The sequence below is a fragment of the Fukomys damarensis genome, unplaced genomic scaffold (assembly GCF_012274545.1).
Source record: "Fukomys damarensis isolate Sample0158 unplaced genomic scaffold, DMR_v1.0_HiC HiC_scaffold_37, whole genome shotgun sequence".
Taxonomy (NCBI): domain Eukaryota; kingdom Metazoa; phylum Chordata; class Mammalia; order Rodentia; family Bathyergidae; genus Fukomys; species Fukomys damarensis.
In genome coordinates this window covers 58,381,181-58,401,189 of record NW_022900949.1, presented here as the reverse complement: position 1 = coordinate 58,401,189, position 20,009 = coordinate 58,381,181, and the positions used below count along the sequence as shown (strand labels likewise).

Sequence of the window (20,009 nt, the reverse complement as noted above, 5' to 3'; positions counted from 1 at the left end):
AGTGGCTACATTTGGTTCCTTGCTGTGTATTGAAGGTACTGGCCTCTTGAATCTTGTATATGTCAATAGTATTACACGGAGATTGTTATAGTAGAGGAACATATACAGGCTCTGTAATTTAAAATATACCTTATTTCATGCAAGTGTAATTTTGACATTTTGCACAAATGACAAACAGGATTACATGGCAGTGATGGCCTCCTGGGTTCAATCCTATATCTGAAGTGACTCTAGGAACAGATTACACTATTGGACTAGATCACTGGGGTATCTGGAAATGCATGAAGAATTTACTAAGGGAGTGATCACTTTTTCCTTTGCTAGGCATACCTTTCTTTTCCTGATTTTTTTTTCTCATTGAGTTTGTTGGTACATTTTAGGTATACAGTACAATTACATTCATCATTGGGATCTTCTACCTTTACATGACAGATCTTGGTTCTCATTGATTTTTTTTTTCTCCCTGAATTTTTGGCAGGTCTCTCTTGCAGCTGTGTCAATAGGAAGTTTACATTCAAAAGGGGAAATACTTCATTGTACATTTGAATTATAGGAATGCATAATTTATATAAAATTTTATTTTTTAATTTCAGAAAATTTTTCCTACTTTTGACCAATCATTTGACTGATCTTCCCTTAATAGTCTACCCCAAATTGCCTGAGCATGTCAAACCAGCATTCGTGATACAACCCTGGAAAAATGACAGGACATAGCCTATGCTGGGGCCTGTTTAATTGCATCTGAATAAATCGTTATCTAGACTTTTGAGCTAGACACCTGTATACTGCAGAAGTAGTAGAATTCTTGTTCCTGCACACATTCCAAAGATGCACTTCAAAAAAAAAGGGTTTCAGGGTCAGAGATATTTGGAAACATACTCTATTAGAAAGTATATATAAGCTCTTTGAAATCTCTATTCAGATGTCTTTCAGAGGAAGGGAAAACACACTACATAACTTGTTACCTCAGTGTTTTCCAAATTAATTTGACTACAGAAATTTTTGTGTAACACCTAGTAACATTCCAAGGAACTCCTGTTTGCATAGAACTCACTTTGGGAACTTCTGATATATTGAAATATTTCTGTTTTCTCATCCACGATGACTCTTAGTAGTAGCAGTGCAGTTTACAACACAGAAGCACTAGTTTCTTCAGTTAAATTGTTGACTTGCAATAGAGGCAGCTAAAAAACTAATAGAATTTAATATGACCACCAGTGGCCTCACATTGACAGCAAAAGTCTAACAGCTGGACCCTTGACTTGAAAACTCAGTTCTTTCGAGAGAGCTGGTTGTAACTCAGATTGGTCAATTGAAGGCTCAGGTTCCTCTACACAGCCTTCAAAGTCTGTCTCCTGTACACAGGCAGATCTCAGTGTCCTTAGAGAGACACTGGCCCAGGATTTCTCAACCCCTCACAGAAAAGGATGTTGTACTGTTCCTTCCAGAACTCTTTAAGGGTTGAATCTGTATCTGAGACTATCTGGAAGCACAAGCAGCCAGTATTTGGATCATAATACAATACTTTGGTTGTAAGTTAAAACTAAAATTCAAGTCATAACCCAAGTTGTTCATATGTCAGGCTGGTTGTAACCTGAGGGTCCACTGTACTTGAAACTGTACATAAATATCATCTCCCTCCATTTACGTGAATAAGAGGTACTTTGCCATAGCCAGACAGTCCTCATATCATTGCAAAAGCTTTCTATCTTTACTTTCTAGATTCTATCAAAATATTTTGTCTTTTAAGGGCCAGGGATTTAGCTCAGTGGTGCCACTGCCTGCCTCGAAAGCTCAAGGTCTCGAGTTCAATCCCCAAGACCAAAAAAAAATTTCTTTTAAAAATTCTATCTTTGCTTTCTAGATTCTATCAATATTTTGTTTCATCACTATGTGAGAATAAAAAATATAGATAAAATAATAAAACAGGAAAATGCATGGTTTTCTTGCACTTTTGAAATTTTAACTAGATTCTTTTAAGTTATCTGTTGTGTAATCATGGGAATGTAAACTACTAACCCTATTTACTTTCCTCTGTTCTCTCCATATTCAGTGAAATAATTTGAAATCAAGTAGAGTTTGTATGTCCTAAAATTCCAGTCCAATGTCATCCTACCTTTCTTATTTTGTTTATATAGTTAATTTTGACAAGTTATCTCTTGCCTAAAATGTAAGGCTTGACTCCAATAGTTCTCTAACAGTCACTGTCAGCCTGAGCAATTTGTTTGGAAAGCTATGACAGATAAACCTCCAGATAAAAGATGAAAAATTATGATAGAGAGTAAATTTAGAATAAAGACATTAATTTAAAGTTACATTCACATATTTAGAAATATGCCCACTTTCTGGACATTGTCTAAAATACCAAAAGCTAAAAATAAAGATCTCTTAGGCTAGGTGGCAGACTGCAAAGAGCGAAGGACAGTTGGTACTATGAGGCTTTCATTAGTTATACGTTTCTAAGTATGTTCTTAAAATGTAAAATTTTTGATGATTCTTAGTAATGCTGCTTTGTCTAATGTTAGTTCTTACCACTGTTAAGCTGCAAACTGTTAAGTTAGGGATTGATTATGAACACTTTTATGTGTTTAGTAATGACTACATCATCATGTATACAATCTTTTAATAAATCTAAGTTAAGGACTTTCGGGATAATGTAGTAACTATTCATTTTGACAAATCATCGTAGGTATTTTCCCCTATTCAAAACTGCACTAAAAAGCTGGCATGAAGCAAAGAAATAGATGATACGTAGAGATACTGTTCCATTTATTTTAGAAAAATCTAAAATCTGCCTTATTTAACCACAAAATAAATCCCACTTGACATTAATTTCAAAATTCATTTTAAAAACTTCCAAGGACCAGCATTCTCAAGCTCTTAAGCACAAAGAGATTGCTCTAAAAGCTCTGGTGGCACTTTGTGGGGTGGAAAGGGAAGCTGAGGGAAAAGAAAAATCTGTCTGGGTTACTCATTGACTGCGAGAGAGGGACTGTGTCGGCCACACACATTCTCTCTATCATAAGGTAGTTCACAAGTTAAACGAGAGATCATGCGTCATTTCAAAATGTTTCTATTTCAATTAGTTCATAGTTCAAAATGTGATTACGCTGAAGCAAAGACAGAAGTCAAGAAGTTGGGAGTACATGTAGATATAGGATTACCAGACACAAAAAATGGAAAAGTACATCATCAGAAATATGGATTACCACATTTTTACCCTATGCAGACTTGTATTTAATAATAAATTTAACAGCTGCACATAGATCAGTAGAAGGCAAGTGTTACCATTCAGAAAGCTAGCCTGTACTCTAAAAAGGAAGTCTGTTTTTCTAATGGTGAAAGTTGGCAAATTTACCGTCCTACTCCACTTTTTCCACAAAGAGAAAAGAGAAATGGTTTCATTTATTGCTATCCTAAACAGCTTTTCCATTCTATGCCCCATTCACTTTCCAAATGTGGTTTTACCCTTATCTTTAGAATTTTTGTGTTTTCAAAAAGGAAATACCACCTTTTTAAAGAATTTTTAAATATACTGAAATAAACCAAGTGGTTATTCTTTCATTTTAGGGTGTCCAAATAGAACTGAAATCTTATAACCTTAGTCACAGGTATAACAAGTTTAACATACTAGTAATTTTTCACATGCCAATGTAAATAACAGTACCCAATTTATAACACACTATAAAAATAAACTACAAGGTAATTTAATTTTGTTTCATATATTGCAAAGAGACATGATGTTCCTATAAATTTTTTAAATGAATCCTGTAGAAGTGATGTATTACATGTCTCCAACCCAAGAGAATGATGCCTCTTATATAAATTTTTAAATCTCATCCTCTTAACGTATATAAGGAAAGATAGTAACTGCTTAGTGTAATTATGAAATGGTAAATCATGCTACTTGGAGAAAATCTAGCATCTTGGAGCATTATTTAGACTCCAAGGCTACAATCAAACAGGCTTTATGTATTTATCATTTTGACTCTCCTTTTATTTCAGGCATATATTCAAAAATTGGAATAATAAATACAACAGTTGAAATGCCCATAACTTTTGCTTCTAAAAAGCAGTGTTTACCCTTTAATTTATCTGATATACATCTTTGCATTGAAACATTAACATCTACAACATTGTCTTTCAGTTTAGTCTTCAATTACTGAAGCAATTGATTTTCACTTATTGCATTTATATAGGTCATAGAGTAGAAAAGTATTTAATAACAATTCAGCATTCCCCTGAGCAGCCAGGAAAAAGAAAACAAAAACTAAAAGAGAAATATTGGTGAGTCTATGAAAATGATTATTCTGACAGATCTAGAAAATAGTCACTAACCAGTTATTTCCAAAAGATCCCAGCGTGAACCCTGTTCTTATATATAATTCCTATCAGCAAAACGTATGAATTAAAAAAAAAAATAAGGATCACTGCCTTTATAGTAACTGATCTACTTTATAAGCAGATTTCATTGGAAAAGTCACTATTTTTTTCTGTGAGCAAGTCTTTCCTTATTTTGTTTTTTCTTGAGCACCTACCAGGTACCAGGCAGTAACCAAGTAAATGTGTCCAGCAGTAGGGGCCTCACAAATAAGTATAACATTTGGTATTGACTAAATGGAGTGAAAATTAGCATCTTTCATGATTTTCAGTGGGGTTAGATTTGTAAGAATAGGACAAAATTAGAATGATTCTTTCTTACCCGTAATAGTGAATGGCAAGAAATTCGGAATATCTTACCCCATACCCCAGCAAACTGCATCAGATAATTACTCGATGTTGCTGGGTCACCTGCTTCCCCAAAGATGGAGCAGTAAGTTAAAACTTGAGCCCTTGAGGGTAGAACTATTCCAGTAGAGAGACGATTTAACCTGTGTATGGTAAAATTTGCTAATCCAGATTTCTAATGACCTATTTTATATTTTTAATGTTTGAGTATCTCACACTAACCCCCAACCCAGTTCTTTGACCATTAGTTCTACTTTTGTTTCTGCATGAACACATTTTAAATTATGAACTGTTTAAAGTAGAAGTACTTTGAGATCATCTGTGATACAATTTTCTTTTTCATTTTTGCTTCCTAGAGACTAGTGTAACAATCTCAATACCCCCAAAGAGAATTCAGAACTGAGAAAATTTATCGCCAGTATTTCTGAGTATATAAATTAGCAAATTTATTATACTGAAAATTAACATATTTCTGGAGTACAGTTATTTTCTTGACCTCAAACAAAAATAGGAGACTGCCAGATTTTTTAAAACAGGAATTTGGTGCCCATTGTTACATTGTAAAGTTTAGGTATGGAACTTAAGTTTTATATTTTTAACAGTAGCAGCAACCCTCGATACTACAAAAACAAAACAGAATAAGGGAACAGCAACATATTTTCTGTATGGGAAAAAAACCCTAAATACCATACTTTTATTTTTAACCACAGGACCCTTAACTTCTTTCTAAATTCTATGCCTGTCTTGCCATCTTCCCCAAAGCATTACAGAACTACTGAATTAGAATAATTACTTCCCTACATGTAGTAGAAAGTGAATGGTAAGAAATTGAGAATGTCTCATTGTGATCAGAAGTTGCCTTCTGTTATTTCGAGTTTGATCATGAGAACTTGTACAAAGAAATATATGACAAAAAAGATTCTGATTTGGTGAGATTAAAATCATAAGTGGGGCTGGGGATTTAGCTCAGTGGTTCTGCTGCCTGCCTTGCAAGTGCCAGAACCTGAGTTCGATCCCTGGTACCAAAATAAATGAATAAAATCATAAGTGGAACCCTGTAATTAAGTAAGAAAAGGAGGAAATGATGGGGAGAGAGGGAAAAGGAGAAGGAAAAAAAATACATCCATAGTGATAAGTATTTTTCATGAATGGTACCATATCTCAGACGTTCTGGTCTTTTACACTGCTGAACTTGGAAACAGTGACTTTTTTGTGTAAACTTTTATTTATACCCATTTCAATGTCATGAAATTATCCCATCACCATTTTCTTCCTACTTCAAAAATCACAAGGGATTGTTTGCCAAAAAAAGTACCAGGATCCATAATTTATTAGCAGTGTTTTCCTTTAAGAATCTTTGAATTGTATTTACTAAATTTCAGGTCAAAAAGATTGCTCAAATCAGTCATATTTTTTGGTAACTTAGTCTGTGAAAACTAACCGTGATAAGTACAAAATAATCTTGACAAAACTCTATTATGCCTAATACTCTTCAGAGGTTTTTGGTCCTACTATTCTATATGTGTCTCTAAGAGACACTGAAACCTAGTGACAGGTCAGGTGAGCTCAGAGTGTGGGGCAGTGCACGATCACTTGAGATGCATGGTGTGTTGTTCGGGTCCCTTTGATGTGCGCTGGGGTGTGGTTAGCATTGTAGAGACTAATGTGTTTATACAGTCACTAATTCTGTGTTGTCTACAAAATTAACAGCTAAAAATTCACCCTTGATGACAAGATTAAAATAAAAATAAACATATTAAAGTTACTAAACTTTACTTGTGAGACTACTGCAATTTTTTTTCCTTTCATTAAACTCGTTTTCCATTCTAGTGTCTGTTCTGGAACTTTATACTTTTGAACTGGAGTGTTTGGTTGGGGTTCTACATAGTAAGGAGAAAACCAGTTCATGGACAGAGGATAAGACAGAACATAAGAGAATTACGAGAGGAGATAGTAAGATATTGTGCTCTCATTTGGAATGAGAAAGCCTAGCTGTCAAAACAAGGTAGTTTTTTGAGATGCATACAATTGTATTCAATATTGTTAACACAACTTTTGACCACCTTTGAAATCAATATTAAGTAATGAAGGTTAGATTAGCTATAATTTTATGCAGACCCTTATGTACATGACGCATATCTTAAAAAGTATTCAGAAATGATTGTCATCTGCAAAGATTTTCACAAGTTACAGGAAGGAACATTGTAGAATTTAGAGATAGAATAAAATAGATGTATTTTTGTACATACTTACACACATATATAATACTATCTTTAGGTATTCCAAAGAGAAAATGCAGACTGCCTAGGATTTTGGTGAACAAGAAAGTCAAGCAAGAGATTGCTGCCTTATGCAGTTGGGTATAACAAAGAAAAGAGAGGAGAGAAGACTTGTATAAGGGAGAAGGTATAATGGGATAAGTCCCTAATTTTTATGTCAACTGAAAACTTCTCTAAAAAATAATTTTTTTAAGAAGCTATTACCAAAAGCTCCCAGATCTATGATTCCTCTGTCTGATAGAATGCCCAGACTTACTTTGGTTTGCTTAATGCTGTTTCTAAGTCGTTCGCATTGGACTGTGACAGGAACTATCAATGGGCCAAGCACAGTTTCCATGGCTCTGGCATCTTGCGAGAGGCTCCATCTCCACGGCTTGGGCCACCTTGTATGAACGTGGCAACTTGTACTGTGTGTATGGGGTCAGTGGATGAGACCATTCTCAGAGGGAAATTCTCTCGAAAAGGGTGTGGCTTGGCAGACAAAACCTTGTTCGCCCTCTCTACCTGCTTTCAAATTTAAGGCTAAAAATATACAAATTCATTTCTACATGAAAATGCCCTCTTAAAATGTGCTTTGTTTATATGAAGATTCACGAAAGGAGAGAAAAGCAATATGGAGACATTCTTAAAGACACATATATGAAAAAAGTCCAAAAATGAAAGTGGAATGACTGTCCTCATCCTGGAGCCATAAGATAGAATTATCATTCAACCTTTGAACACTAAATTAACCTTTTAAATAATTAAAGCTTTTCAACTATTCTTGTCTTGAAACTGTGACAAACTGTACTTTAAATTAATTCATTTCAGTAACCTTGTAGGGAAGAGCTTCAAGGCCTGTTTCCAGAGCATTAATCATTTTGTTGTGACCATAAGCCTTGCCACCTTCTCGGTTATGAAGAGGGCAGAGTGTGTGTCTGGCCCTGAAATGTTCAGTTCTACTTGGTAAGTGAAAGGCAAGCAAGTGGAACCCCAGCTTCTCTTTTCCCAAATGAGAAGACTTGGATCCCTAGCATGGTAGCTCAAGGGATGTGCAGGCTCTTCGGGGCTACAACCCAGATCTTGTGCTCCTTTCTCTCCGCTCCAGTGAATGCATCTGCAGACCTTGGCTGCCTGAAGAAGAAGGTGACCACGTAAGGAGCAAGTGAGGGGAAGCAATTCTGATTTCCTCCCTTTCCAATATATCTGCGTGGGTTGCTCATTGGATCTGGACTCCATCCTCTGGCAGGATTTATACAGATTCTCAGATCTCCAAGTCACAAACCAACTGCTTTCTCTGTACCACATAGGAAACACTTTGGCTTCTCTCATCCCCATCTGCCTACTTTGCACTGACACAGAGCCCCTCACTGAAGGAAAATTGTTCCTTAGGTCACTACAGAAAGGATGCCCTTCACTGTGAACAGCCTGTGGGCTTACCATGATGGTTACTTTGTATTTGCAAGGACTAGAAGTATGTAGTCTCCAGGTTTGTTTGGTTTCTCAGCACAGTTGAAGACGGCTCACCTCCTCAGTCCGTCGGAGCCTTAAGGTTGCCATCCTTGTAAGATTCACATGGTGCTGCAGATCCTGATATCTGACCAAAGGAAAAAAAAAAGTGTTTATTCTTTGTCCTTTTTGTTAGTGAAAAACACCCATAAGTGAAAAAAGCTCTCCAGCAGACACCCCTGCAGTCTCATTGTCTGGGCTGATTCACACCCCAAAGGATGCACTAAAAAGGCTGACGAGTCTGGATGGAGGCGCACCCACCACCACAGAGGACAAGAAAGGCGGATGCCCTGGGCCAGCGTAGCCTCCAACCTGCCCTGCCCCAGCCTTTCACATGACATTCTCAAATTCTCTATTCTCTGTCCTCTCTGAAAAAGTCTTCAGAACACGATTTCTGTTCACCTTGTGGTATGTTTTTACCCTGCCTTTTCCCCACACCACTTCTGCATATGTACCAAGAAGAGAGGAGAATGGCATTTGAATCAGTCTCTGCAGTTACTACGGCCTTCTAGGATGACGATGTCTACTTTCATAGACATAATCTGTTTATCTGGGAAACACCTTGAATGGGCCTCTTTGGGGGGCACCTAAGAACCGCTCACCTCCACTCCCCCAAGAAAGTGAGAGAAAGGGGGCTACACTGAAAGACTGTTTGGAAATCGCGCACTGGCAACCTCCAGCCGGGGGTGTGCACTGACAGGAATGCAGAGGACCAAATGCTAGAATAGGAGTATGGTTCAAATACCCATGTGAAGCAGGGATGAGTGAAGTATGACGTGTCCTCTGAAGTTTCATGTATTAAGGGCGTGGCCCAGTCACGAGAGCATTGTTCTCATCGGTGAAATAATCCATCAGTGAATTCATAGCTAAAGTTTTCTATAGGAAGCGGGCCCACTTGGTGGGAGTAGGTCACTGGGAGCACGCCTCTGCAAAGTGAATCTTGTCCTTGGCCCCTTGCTCTCTGGCTCTTACCTGCTGTTTCCTGGCTGCCATGAGATGAGCACCTTCCCTCCACCACGCCCTCCTGTTGTATTTCAGCCTAGACACAGGTTGAAAAGCAATGGAGCTGGCAGACCATCAGCTGAAACCTTTCAAACTGTGAGCCCAAATAATTTTTTCCTCTTTTTAGTTGAGTTTCTTACATATTCAGTCACAATGAGGAAGATATGACTAACACAGAATGCTTTTCTCAGGACTCGTGGAAAGCCACAGCCAATGGGAAACTTACCTAGTGAAAATATTTCGTCTATGCGTAACAAACCATCCCAAACCTAGATAACATAAACCAAAACTTAACCTCGGAGAGCGTAACACATTTTTTGGTCCTAAAGATGCATAAACATGGGTGTGTCAGCCCCACATTTATCCTTTAGAATATTTCTTTTGATGAATTACTAATATTATCAGCTTTATTATATTAAGCAATGAGTGCTTAACAGGAAAAAAAATCACAAAAATAAAGTATATTTTTAGTGTTTATTGAGTGTTTATAAAAAGCATCAAATATTTCAACATCAACTAGTTTTGAGTGTATAAAATCTAAAAAAGAACTAAAAGAAATAAAAATCTATGTGAACTACAATGAAAATATCAGTAGCACTCTACCAAAAAAAATCTTTACTTCAGTTATCACACCTAAGGCAGTCTTCACACATGACAGAAGCACATTCCATACACACATATGGCTTACACTGCCAGCACATATGTTTTCCTTTCCTTGCCTTTTTGTAGGACATACTTGACATCTTGCTGGCCTTCCTGTTTTGTCAGGAGGGTCTTATTATATTATGCATGTGTAGTTAACAGGAACATAAAATATCAATGAGAAAATATTGAATTCTAGCATTTTCACATCAGCTGTTTACTTACTTACAAAACCTAAAAGATAACATCAGAAATTAAAACTTATTTGAACTACAATGAAAATACCCATAGAACTCTACAACAAAAATAATATTTGTTCTGTCACACCCCAGGCAGTCCTCATACATGAAAATTGCATGTTCCATAAACAAGCGTTGCTTACACTGATAGCACATACTTGTTATTTTCCTGCTCTTTCTTGTAGGGCACAGTTGACATCTTTTTGGTTTTCCCACTGTCTAATAGGTCTTTGGGATGCTGCACCTGCCTGTTCACCTGTCAGCTCACCAGTGTGCTGCACAATTTTGTTGCATCATTCCGTGGGAAGAGACATTTTGTGTTTTCCCTGCTGTAAATGATGTTGTATGATTCCCAATCTCAATCCTCTAAGAAAATTTCTCAGTAGTATTTTGCACTTCTTTTTTCTTTGCAAACTATTCAACTCCTTATGCCACAGCTGTTTAGGATTGAGTAAAATACAACCATTGGCCAATGCTTTGTGTTTTGAGAGACATCATAGTTGCTGCATAACTCAGCAACATGTACTCTACCTTTGGTTTTGTTGTAGAAAGTTTTCATCTCAGGCTTCTGTTTTGTCAAGGTTTCCCCATCATGGTGCAATGTTGACATCAGCATTACCAGTTTGTTTTTCTTTGCCATATAGAAGGCCAATGTAAATCTTTCTGAAATACAAAGACTGTATTATACAATTCCCTGTTTTGAAATTACAACATTTCATTTGGAATTTCTGCTTTGTTCTTGCATACAGTTCCTACTCTGGTCAACTCGTGATAGCAAATGTAACAGCAAGTGGAAACTGTCAAATCAGTTGTTGAATTCATATTCTGATTAGTTTGGGAGATGGGAACAACAAGTCTGTATCATTCAGTTTATTACTATAAGAATAAGGACCTGATGGCTGAGTTACAGGGTAAGTTCTGAAATGAAAAGCATAATAAGTCTTCACATTTACAAGAACATAAATTTTTATGCCATTTTTTGAAAGGTTTTGGACATGTACTTCCTGAAGCTACAGCACCATGAAATGCTGCAAGATGCTCATCAATAGTCATGTATTCAGATGGTGTGTAAATTGCTTGGCCATTACTCATAAATCTGTCAAACAGTGACCAAACAGCAGCCAAATTATCAGTTCTTTTTCTTTCTTGGCAGGTAGTTTTGTCATCAAACCTCAGGCAATTTTGAAGGAAACCAAATCTCCTCAGTGTAGTTATTACAGTCCTGTGATTAGCTTGAGAAAGCCCAGTTCAGTACAGCTAAGCCCAGCTTAGATCTACGAATACTTTCAGTTCAGCTAGTGAGGTGTCATAACAAATACATTTCTGAGTATGGCTACTGGTGCATATAGAACATTTACTTGTATTTCAGCCTTTGTGTATTTCATAACATCTTATAGCATTTCATCTGTTATAATTTCCAAGACTGAATGGCAATGCTGGCATTCTGTCCAATAGGTTTCACCCTGCAAAGGTCCTCACTATATTTTCAGACCTTGTTCTAATATTGGATCACTCCATTTGGTTGTGTGACCATTTTGCAGCATTTCAACTAGTCAAATATACACTCACATTGCTGTTTTCTTCATCATCTGAATCAAGGTCTGCATTCCCTGTGTCTGTATCAGTCAATTCTTGCTGCATTTCACTGTCACAGGATCTTTGGCTCATAAATCCTAGAGTGGTGTGGGTGTATTATGCCCTGTCTGATGCTCAGGCAAAAAATTCAATACCTGTTAGGCAAAGTATAATGTGGGTGAAAATCCAGGTTTGACACTTTTGCACAGGTGCACGCACCTTGCTGCCTAGCAACCACAGAGAAGCAGACTGTGGCATAGACTTACCTGTCTACCCTGGAACCTTCAGAGCATAGCTTGGTGACCTCCCTACAGTATAGCACGTTGGGTTTCAATCTATGCTATTCAGATATTGATGAGAGGAAGGATCAAGGATCTGGAAATATCTGGGCATATACAGCACAGTTCCCATTACACACAGGCCTCTTGTTTTTTTATTTCAAATAAATTTAGGTTCATAATAAAAAAAAAACCTACAACTTTTTATAACCACCAGCATATGCCACTTATTTTGTTGGACTCCATGATAGTGTGCTCTGATATTAACCAGATATGGGATAATCAGGAAGCTGATGGAAAGTATGAAGGGGTTCCGATGACATTTGATCTTCGGTTCACAAAAGTATCCAGAGTTAGTTTAGTATAAAGCATATTAAGTCTTAGTGGATTGAAAGATATAAAAACCCCAAAGAGGGCAGAACCAGCTTATCACATATTCACTTTTCTCCTCCCTCAGAGCTGGCCCCTTCCTGTCTCTCTCCTTCTCTCCATCCTGTAATAACTGCCTGCCCAACTTCACAAAAGAAAAAGATAATATCCCCACTTTATACTCAGAAGTACCTCTTTCTTTATAAATAGCTCAACTATGGCGGTGGTGCATGTGGGGAATTAATGGGAAAGCAGTAATACCAAGACCATTTAGGGCAGAACAAAGGAAGAACTAAAGAGGATGAAAAGGCAGATTTCTCAGGGAAGAGCCAAAATCCCAAAGTAGCAACTCCAGCTGAAGCCAGAAAATTCTGATCTACATGAGGCAGCCTTAGAATTTATGTTCATTTTCCACCACTTTGACAAAATTCTGGACATAACCAACTTTTAAGGAAGAAAGCTTTGTTCTGGCTCACAGCTTCAGAGGATTCCGTCCGTGGTTACTTGGCCCCATTACTTCTGAGTGTTTCCAGCCAGTACATCATGGTGGAATCATGGGGAGAAAACTACTCACGTTATAGCAATGAGGAAGCAAAAAGAAAGAGGGGAAGGGTCCACAGTCCTGATAGCCTCTTCAAGGGCATACCCCGATGGTCTAACTTCCTTTTGCAAGGCCCCACCTCCCAGATTCCTCACCTCCCAATAATGCTAAAGGGTGGTGACCGAGCCTTTAGCATATGGGCCTTTTGGCATGATCTAAGATTCCAACCATAACAGAACCATAGGCCCCTGAGCTTCCTCTCCTTTTCACACACATGAGTAGAACCAGGGTTTCATTCCTCATTGTGTGAAAGAGCAATACATTTCAACATGGTGCAATACGACCTGCATACTTCCTGTGAGAATATAGTTCCCTACCCCGCTGAAGCTTGGCTTGACATGGGATTTGTTTTGGGATGCCATTATATTTCCAGCACTGTCTTCTTCCTTTCTTGCATTAGAATGGTATGCCCCAAACAGGGGCCGCCCTTCCTTCTGTGTCTTGGGATGAGAAGACACAGAGAGCAGGGTCCTAGCAACCAGTGACATGTAACATGATTTTAAAGAAAACATTGCTATGTTAAATTTACTACTTGAAAGCAAGAGACATGAACTGAAAAAGAACAAAAGGATCTACTTTTTTTTCATAATCATTTTAGAGATATTTTAGGAAGGAATCTTTAATTTGGAAGGCTTTGGGTCTGGTAGTTCTGGAACTTAGAGGGAAGATAATTTATTTTTATTTAACAATTTTTCTCTGATAATCTTTTGAGTTAGCAACACAAACATTAATATAATTTTCTGCAAAACTGATCAAACATAATCATGCCACAAAAATAGCCACCATCAGTCTGAAAGAAAGTGACTTCTTTATAGGTAGGGATTAGCTAGGGCATAGGTTGACTCCATAGACTGTTTCATTTAATTGATATTTTTAGTAACTGGATCAGGCCTGAACCCAGGGAAACACAAATAGCCCTGTTATACAGACCACACATTATGGCAGTTTAAATAAAGTTATATTTTTTACAAGGAAGAATTATAAATATATGAGTATTACAAGAGCTGATTGTATATTTTCAGGCTAATTATCTCCTACAAAAAGATTTACCCCTTTGCTTGTATATAATTAAGAAAAAAGGAACTTATCAACTCTAATAGAAAGTCAAATAATCCCAGGACCGTGGGACAACCAGTCCTTTTTGATCTCAGAGTGGCAGGTCCACAAAGGATACACTGCCATTCCTGTGAAAACATTTATATCAGGCTTATATCGGACTTGACTTCAGACTACATATTAGGCCTTTCATCTTGATGACAAATAATAGCAGCCAATACTTCTTTGTCTTTTTTCTTTTTTCCTTTTTATTCACAATTTGACTGTTAATGAGGAAACACATGGGGAAGATTAACAATGCAACTTGGATATTCAGGTTTTCCAACTCAAACTCTGGAACATGACACTTTTCATAAATTCCTGGCCATCAGGTTCTTGCCCCTCTTTTGTGCTTTCAAGGTCTTTTCCAAAAGGAAACACACTACCTGGCATTCTATATCATTCCTGAGTTTCAAGAGGAAAAACAAAACAGACAAATTACATCTAAAAACACTGGGGACTATATTTTTAAAAACAAGATGACAATAACTCAGATTTTCTTGCTTTAGTTCTTCTCTGTATTGCCACAGTAAAATATGTAACAAATTCAAGAGATTAATACTCATCATTGACCTGTGGTTTCATATGAATGGAGTATCAATAATAAATGATCAGTGAAGTAACTGGAACAAAATTCAAATGTAAAAAGTGACTCACTATTCCATTTTTACAGTATTGAAACCACCATAACATTTAAGCATTCAGAAAGTCTGAAGTAATATTAAATAATAATTGATAACTCTGAAATATTGCAGTATAAGGAAGTATCTTCTGAAAGACTTGAAAACATGAAATTTTGTTCAGTACAACTTCAGTGAAGTTTCTTTACACAGATCTACATAGTTTTTAAAAACTGATAATCTATGATAAGATGCACACTAAACTCCTAGACTGTTCAATAAATAGAACTGCACAATGCCTTGTTGTTATAGATTCATGAGCTTATAACTCAGGGAAACCCCTTGAAGAAGTCCTAATCTATAGAATGACATGTTCAAATTGTTTGGTCCCATTAATTTTATGAGCAAAACCCTCTGACTTCTTTAAAATATGTTTAATCTTGCCCAATACCATGTTAAGAACCCTGACTTGAATTTGATCCAAATAAAGCACAAGTACAGTGTAGCCCTCCCATCTCCATTGAGTTCCACCTCAGTGTGAACCAGCACACTGACCTTCCCAAGAATTTTCTACAGCACTAGCTTTAACATGCCCTTCACTAGGCTTTTGGTAGAGTGTGAAGTTAATAATGGCATGTGGTGTTTCTTAGCATAACCTGCCAAAATGTGATGATTTCCTTAGAAGAAAATCCATGGGCTGCAATCACACGTCTGAGTTGACAGACATCCAAATGGATTCTATACAAAAAGAAAAGGTTTGTATCTTCTGGAATATGAATATCCACTTTTAACAAATTCAAACAGATCCCAACATAAACGTCTTCAAACTTGATGGGTTTCACATGACTCATCATTTCATAGATCCTTGGCACCAAATCTCTGGACATCACATAGCCCAACCCACTGCAGTAGGGAGGGAACACCTTGAAAGGGTACTCCTGGTATGAAATATGAGGTTTCTGGTAAAAACCTCTGTAGGAATAATTATCAATTAGAGGATAACCTGTGAAAAACTTCTCTGAATGGTTTAAGTTTAAAAGATACTTCACTAAATTGCCCGTATTGACAAAGACATCAGTGTCTGTCTTCATGATGTACCTGGCATTGGGACAAAACTCAGTTACCCACCTGAATGCCATAATGGTTTTTAAGGTCAGGTTATTATACGTGTCTAGAAAATCTTGTCGTATTATGTCACCATAGAGAAGGTGCTCATCCTCTAAGGAAAGTGTTAACATTTTGTCTTCTCTTTCAGACTGTTGTCCTAATAAGAAAAATGTAAGAACTTCATATCCCCACCAAGACTTTTTTTCACCCCAAGTAACTCTAATGGCCTGTCTGGCTTTCACATCTGAGGGATGTGAAGTCACAAGGATGACCAGAAACGGGTTTTGATGAGAGCAGTTTGAATGCTCTCGAAGTGTGAAGCGAAAGTCTTGTCTGTACACGGGCTCATACTCGTAGAAGTACATCAGGTTCACACGCTCGATCACATTGTAGTGGGGAAGGCTGAGGTACCACATCACCAGGAAGCTCAGGAGTGACAGCAGCAAGAGGCTCCATTTAAGGGACCTCAGTGACATCCTACTGGGAAGGGAAGTCAAGAGATCCAGGGCCATCCACAGCAGCTGAAAAGAGCGTCAGGCACGGGTTCTGAAAGATTTATAGAAGATCAGATTAAAGCCCACTGGCCCAAACACACTTTCAGTTGACATTGATTAACTATTCCAGAAGAAAGAGGAGAGCAAAACCTCCAAAGCCAAACTAGAAGTCCTGATCTAAATCTGCCTAACTTAATTTAACTATAGGCAAATGGATATCAACTAAAAATGTATTTTAGCTTTTTACATAAAGGATAAAATATATCCTTTAACTATTTTGAAACAAATAACTTTTTATTGTAAACAAATAAATGTATTATGAAGTATAATTTTTCCCTAGACAACTGGAAGGACAGAAGAGAGGTACTGGTGAGTTTAGCAGTATGTCCAAATAAACGAAGCATCTTTCTCAACCGTAGGATCTGATTCTACAATCTGGAGGGGAAAAAAAAACCTGTGGCAATATTTATTCATGATGGTTATAAAATTAGTGTGCAGCCAGGTGTGGTGGCAAAGTATATAAGGGAAGCTGAGGCAGAAGGATCACAAGTTCTTAACGGCCAGCCTAGGTAACTTAGTGAGACCTTGGCTTAAAAAAAAATGTGTGTGTGTGTGTGTGTGTGTGTGTGTGTACACACATATATATATGAAGACTTCACCTTGAAATTGCGTTTTCCAGAAACCAAACAGAATAACTAAGCTTTGAGCTTTAAAATACTCAGACTATGAAACAGCTTTTACTTGCCCCCAAAGAACCACCCCAGCCCATTTTCTACCTCATTGGCTGATCTCAGGGCTCATTCTGGATAGCAAGTGCTTAAACGAAAGACCTATCCTCAGTACTACATTTTCACAGGTTTCTCATCCCAGTCTCTTCAGAAATCTTACACCAAGTCAGAGTTCCCTCTACACGTAGAAAGGAACTTTCCAAAACCCTTGTTTTTACCAAGAATCTCCAACTGAGATGAGGAAACAGAGCTATAGGACCCAGTGCCTTCACAGTGGTAGTAGCAAGGCTTCGGCTGTGCACCAGATCTCACAGGGCCTCCCTATGCCTGAGAATGATCTCAGGACACTCATGAAGAAGGGTTCACTGGGCATCTTCTACATCAACAGGCTGTACCTGGCACTAAGGACAACAAAGGAAGTAGGGGATAGGAAGAAAAGAAAATCCCAAGGCAATCTATAAATACAGATGAGGATGCAGTGCCAACTGTTTACACCAAGTGCTAAGGGAACTTCAGAGTCAGGGCCACACAGATAACACGGTGGGGGCTGAAAAGGCTTCTCACAAAGCCCTTTCACTCACAGCCAACTGGGATCCTGGGAATTCAGCCATGGAGGATGAACATTAATGTCATCACGTGAAGGCCTGTCTCCCAGAGTCAATTTTAGGTTATTTGGACGCACAGTTCTCCCTTTAATACCTCTGAAAATCACCAAACCGCACCCTGCCTTCTCCATCAAGCCATGTTCACTACTCTGATTACCTTTGGCCATAATAATCTTTTCTATCTTTAATGGTTTCTGTATGTTAAGTCACACAATATAATGGCATGCTTTAGCGAACTCTCTCCAATTGCTTCCGTGTATATGTCTTGCCTATACACTTCTATTCCATGGCTTGTTGGCAAGGACAACTTTTCTCCCAAGTCAAAGTGCAAGGTGGAGAGGCCCACAGCAGGAGTGCAAAGACACTGAAGTCCAATATGTAGATCTTTCCAGCTTCCTCCCTTTCTTACTACTTGAAGAAAAGCATACTTCAAAGCTATATATATATGTCTATTTCTTACCTTCTTGGTTTATTTCTTCTGAAAAAAACTTCACTTTCACCAAATGAACATTCAGCAGTATGTAGTTATTAAAAGTGATGCTGAAGATGTCTGAAAGACATGTAAGAAATTAATAATAGCATTTATTTATGACTCAGGGGATTGGGCATCAAAGAAAGGAAGGAAAAACTCTTTACTCCTCATTTACTAAGAAAATATGTTGAAGTAAAAAGTTACAAAAAATACTGCTTGTCCACATAATTCAGAATTTATAGCATAATCATGGAAAAAGAGCACTTGGTATTGACAAACAATACAGATTGAAGATTTAAAATATATAAGGGCTGTGGATGGAACTCAGCGGTAGGTTTCATAAGGCCTTGGGTTTTGTCCCCAGCAGTAGGGAAGAAAAAAAAAAGCACTCATATATCCAAGTTTTCTAAGAATAACAATAATAATAATAATAGTAATAATAACGATGTCTTATATAATCATGCCACAGTTGCACTTCCCTTGATAAAGAACCTGGGTCACTGAAGAAGTGAAACAAGAAATTACCAAGAAACAGTCTGCTGGTCGAAGCTCTCTGGAATTCTCTGCTCCCTATACATACACAGAGAAGGAATCCCTGACACAAAAATGCCAATTACCACTCTAACCCGCTCCTGTCCCTCCTAACATTCAACTACCCATGACACATTAATAAACTGGTAGGCAGCAAGGCACTTTTCATTTCCTGTCACAGATATTTTAGGTTTTTTCACCAGTCAAATTTAAAAACCAAAGGAGGATTAAGAAATAGGGAGGTACCAACATTTATTACTCTTTATACACAAAAATAGTCCTCAGGAATTAAAGAATCATGGGTAGAAAAAATTAACATGCAAAAGCACTATAAGAAAGTGTGGATGAACATTTTAATAATCTTGACATAGGGAAACTTTCCAACTAACTCTACCATAATAAAACAACCTAGAAATCTTAAGAAAATTTTGATATTTCAAAAATTTCTAGAGTAAAGATAAAAAGTGAAAACACACAAATGCAAACAAAATTGAAAAATATTAAAACATACTGGAGGAAAAATGCCTGAAACGTTTATGACAAAAATGTATAAGCCCAATAAAAAAATCAGTTCTTACAGATTAAAAAAAGATAAACACTAAAAGAGAATAAATGACCAAAAAAGCACCTCTAAAATATTCGGAGCCGAGATTTACCTCAGTGGTTCTACCATTTGACTTGCAAGCGCAAAGCCCCAAGTTCGATCCCTAGTACCAAAAAAAAAAGTACATTTGCCATGAAAGATTTTTAATGTACCTAAGTATTATGGTTTGAATGTGGTTTGTCCACAACAAAATCCACATTGAGGCAAGGTCCTCAATGTGGTGTTGCTGAAGGGGCAGTTAGGTCATGGGGGGGGGTCAACCTATATGAGAGGATTAATGTAGTTCTCATGACAGTGTATTAGTTATGGGCTCAGTGGAGGGAGGGTACTTGCCTACCAAGTACAAGGCCCTGGGTTCTTTCCTCCACTAGCGCACACACACACACACACACACACACACACACACACGACAGAGGGGGGGGGTCATGAGAGGATTAATGTAGTTCTCATGACAGTGTATTAGTTATGGGCTCAGTGGAGGGAGGGTACTTGCCTACCAAGTACAAGGCCCTGGGTTCTTTCCTCCACTAGCGCACACACACACAACACACA

At 37.6% G+C, this 20,009-nt stretch overlaps 1 protein-coding gene across 5 annotated transcripts in view; it reads right to left on the bottom strand.

Annotated features, from left to right (window-relative positions):
• Nucleotides 1-14,393: 14,393 nt before the first annotated feature.
• Nucleotides 14,394-20,009, bottom strand: part of B3galnt1 (beta-1,3-N-acetylgalactosaminyltransferase 1 (globoside blood group)) — a 24,746-nt gene continuing 19,130 nt past the window's right edge. For all 5 annotated transcript variants that reach the window (XM_010623184.2, XM_010623185.2, XM_033759531.1 and 2 more), the window contains 2 exons: nt 18,311-18,400; nt 14,394-16,569 (listed from right to left, as the gene is read on the bottom strand). In XM_010623184.2, coding sequence (XP_010621486.1) covers nt 15,540-16,535 — 996 coding nt within the window. In that variant the 5' untranslated portion in view covers nt 16,536-16,569; nt 18,311-18,400 and the 3' untranslated portion in view covers nt 14,394-15,539. The remainder of the gene's footprint in view (nt 16,570-18,310; nt 18,401-20,009) is intronic.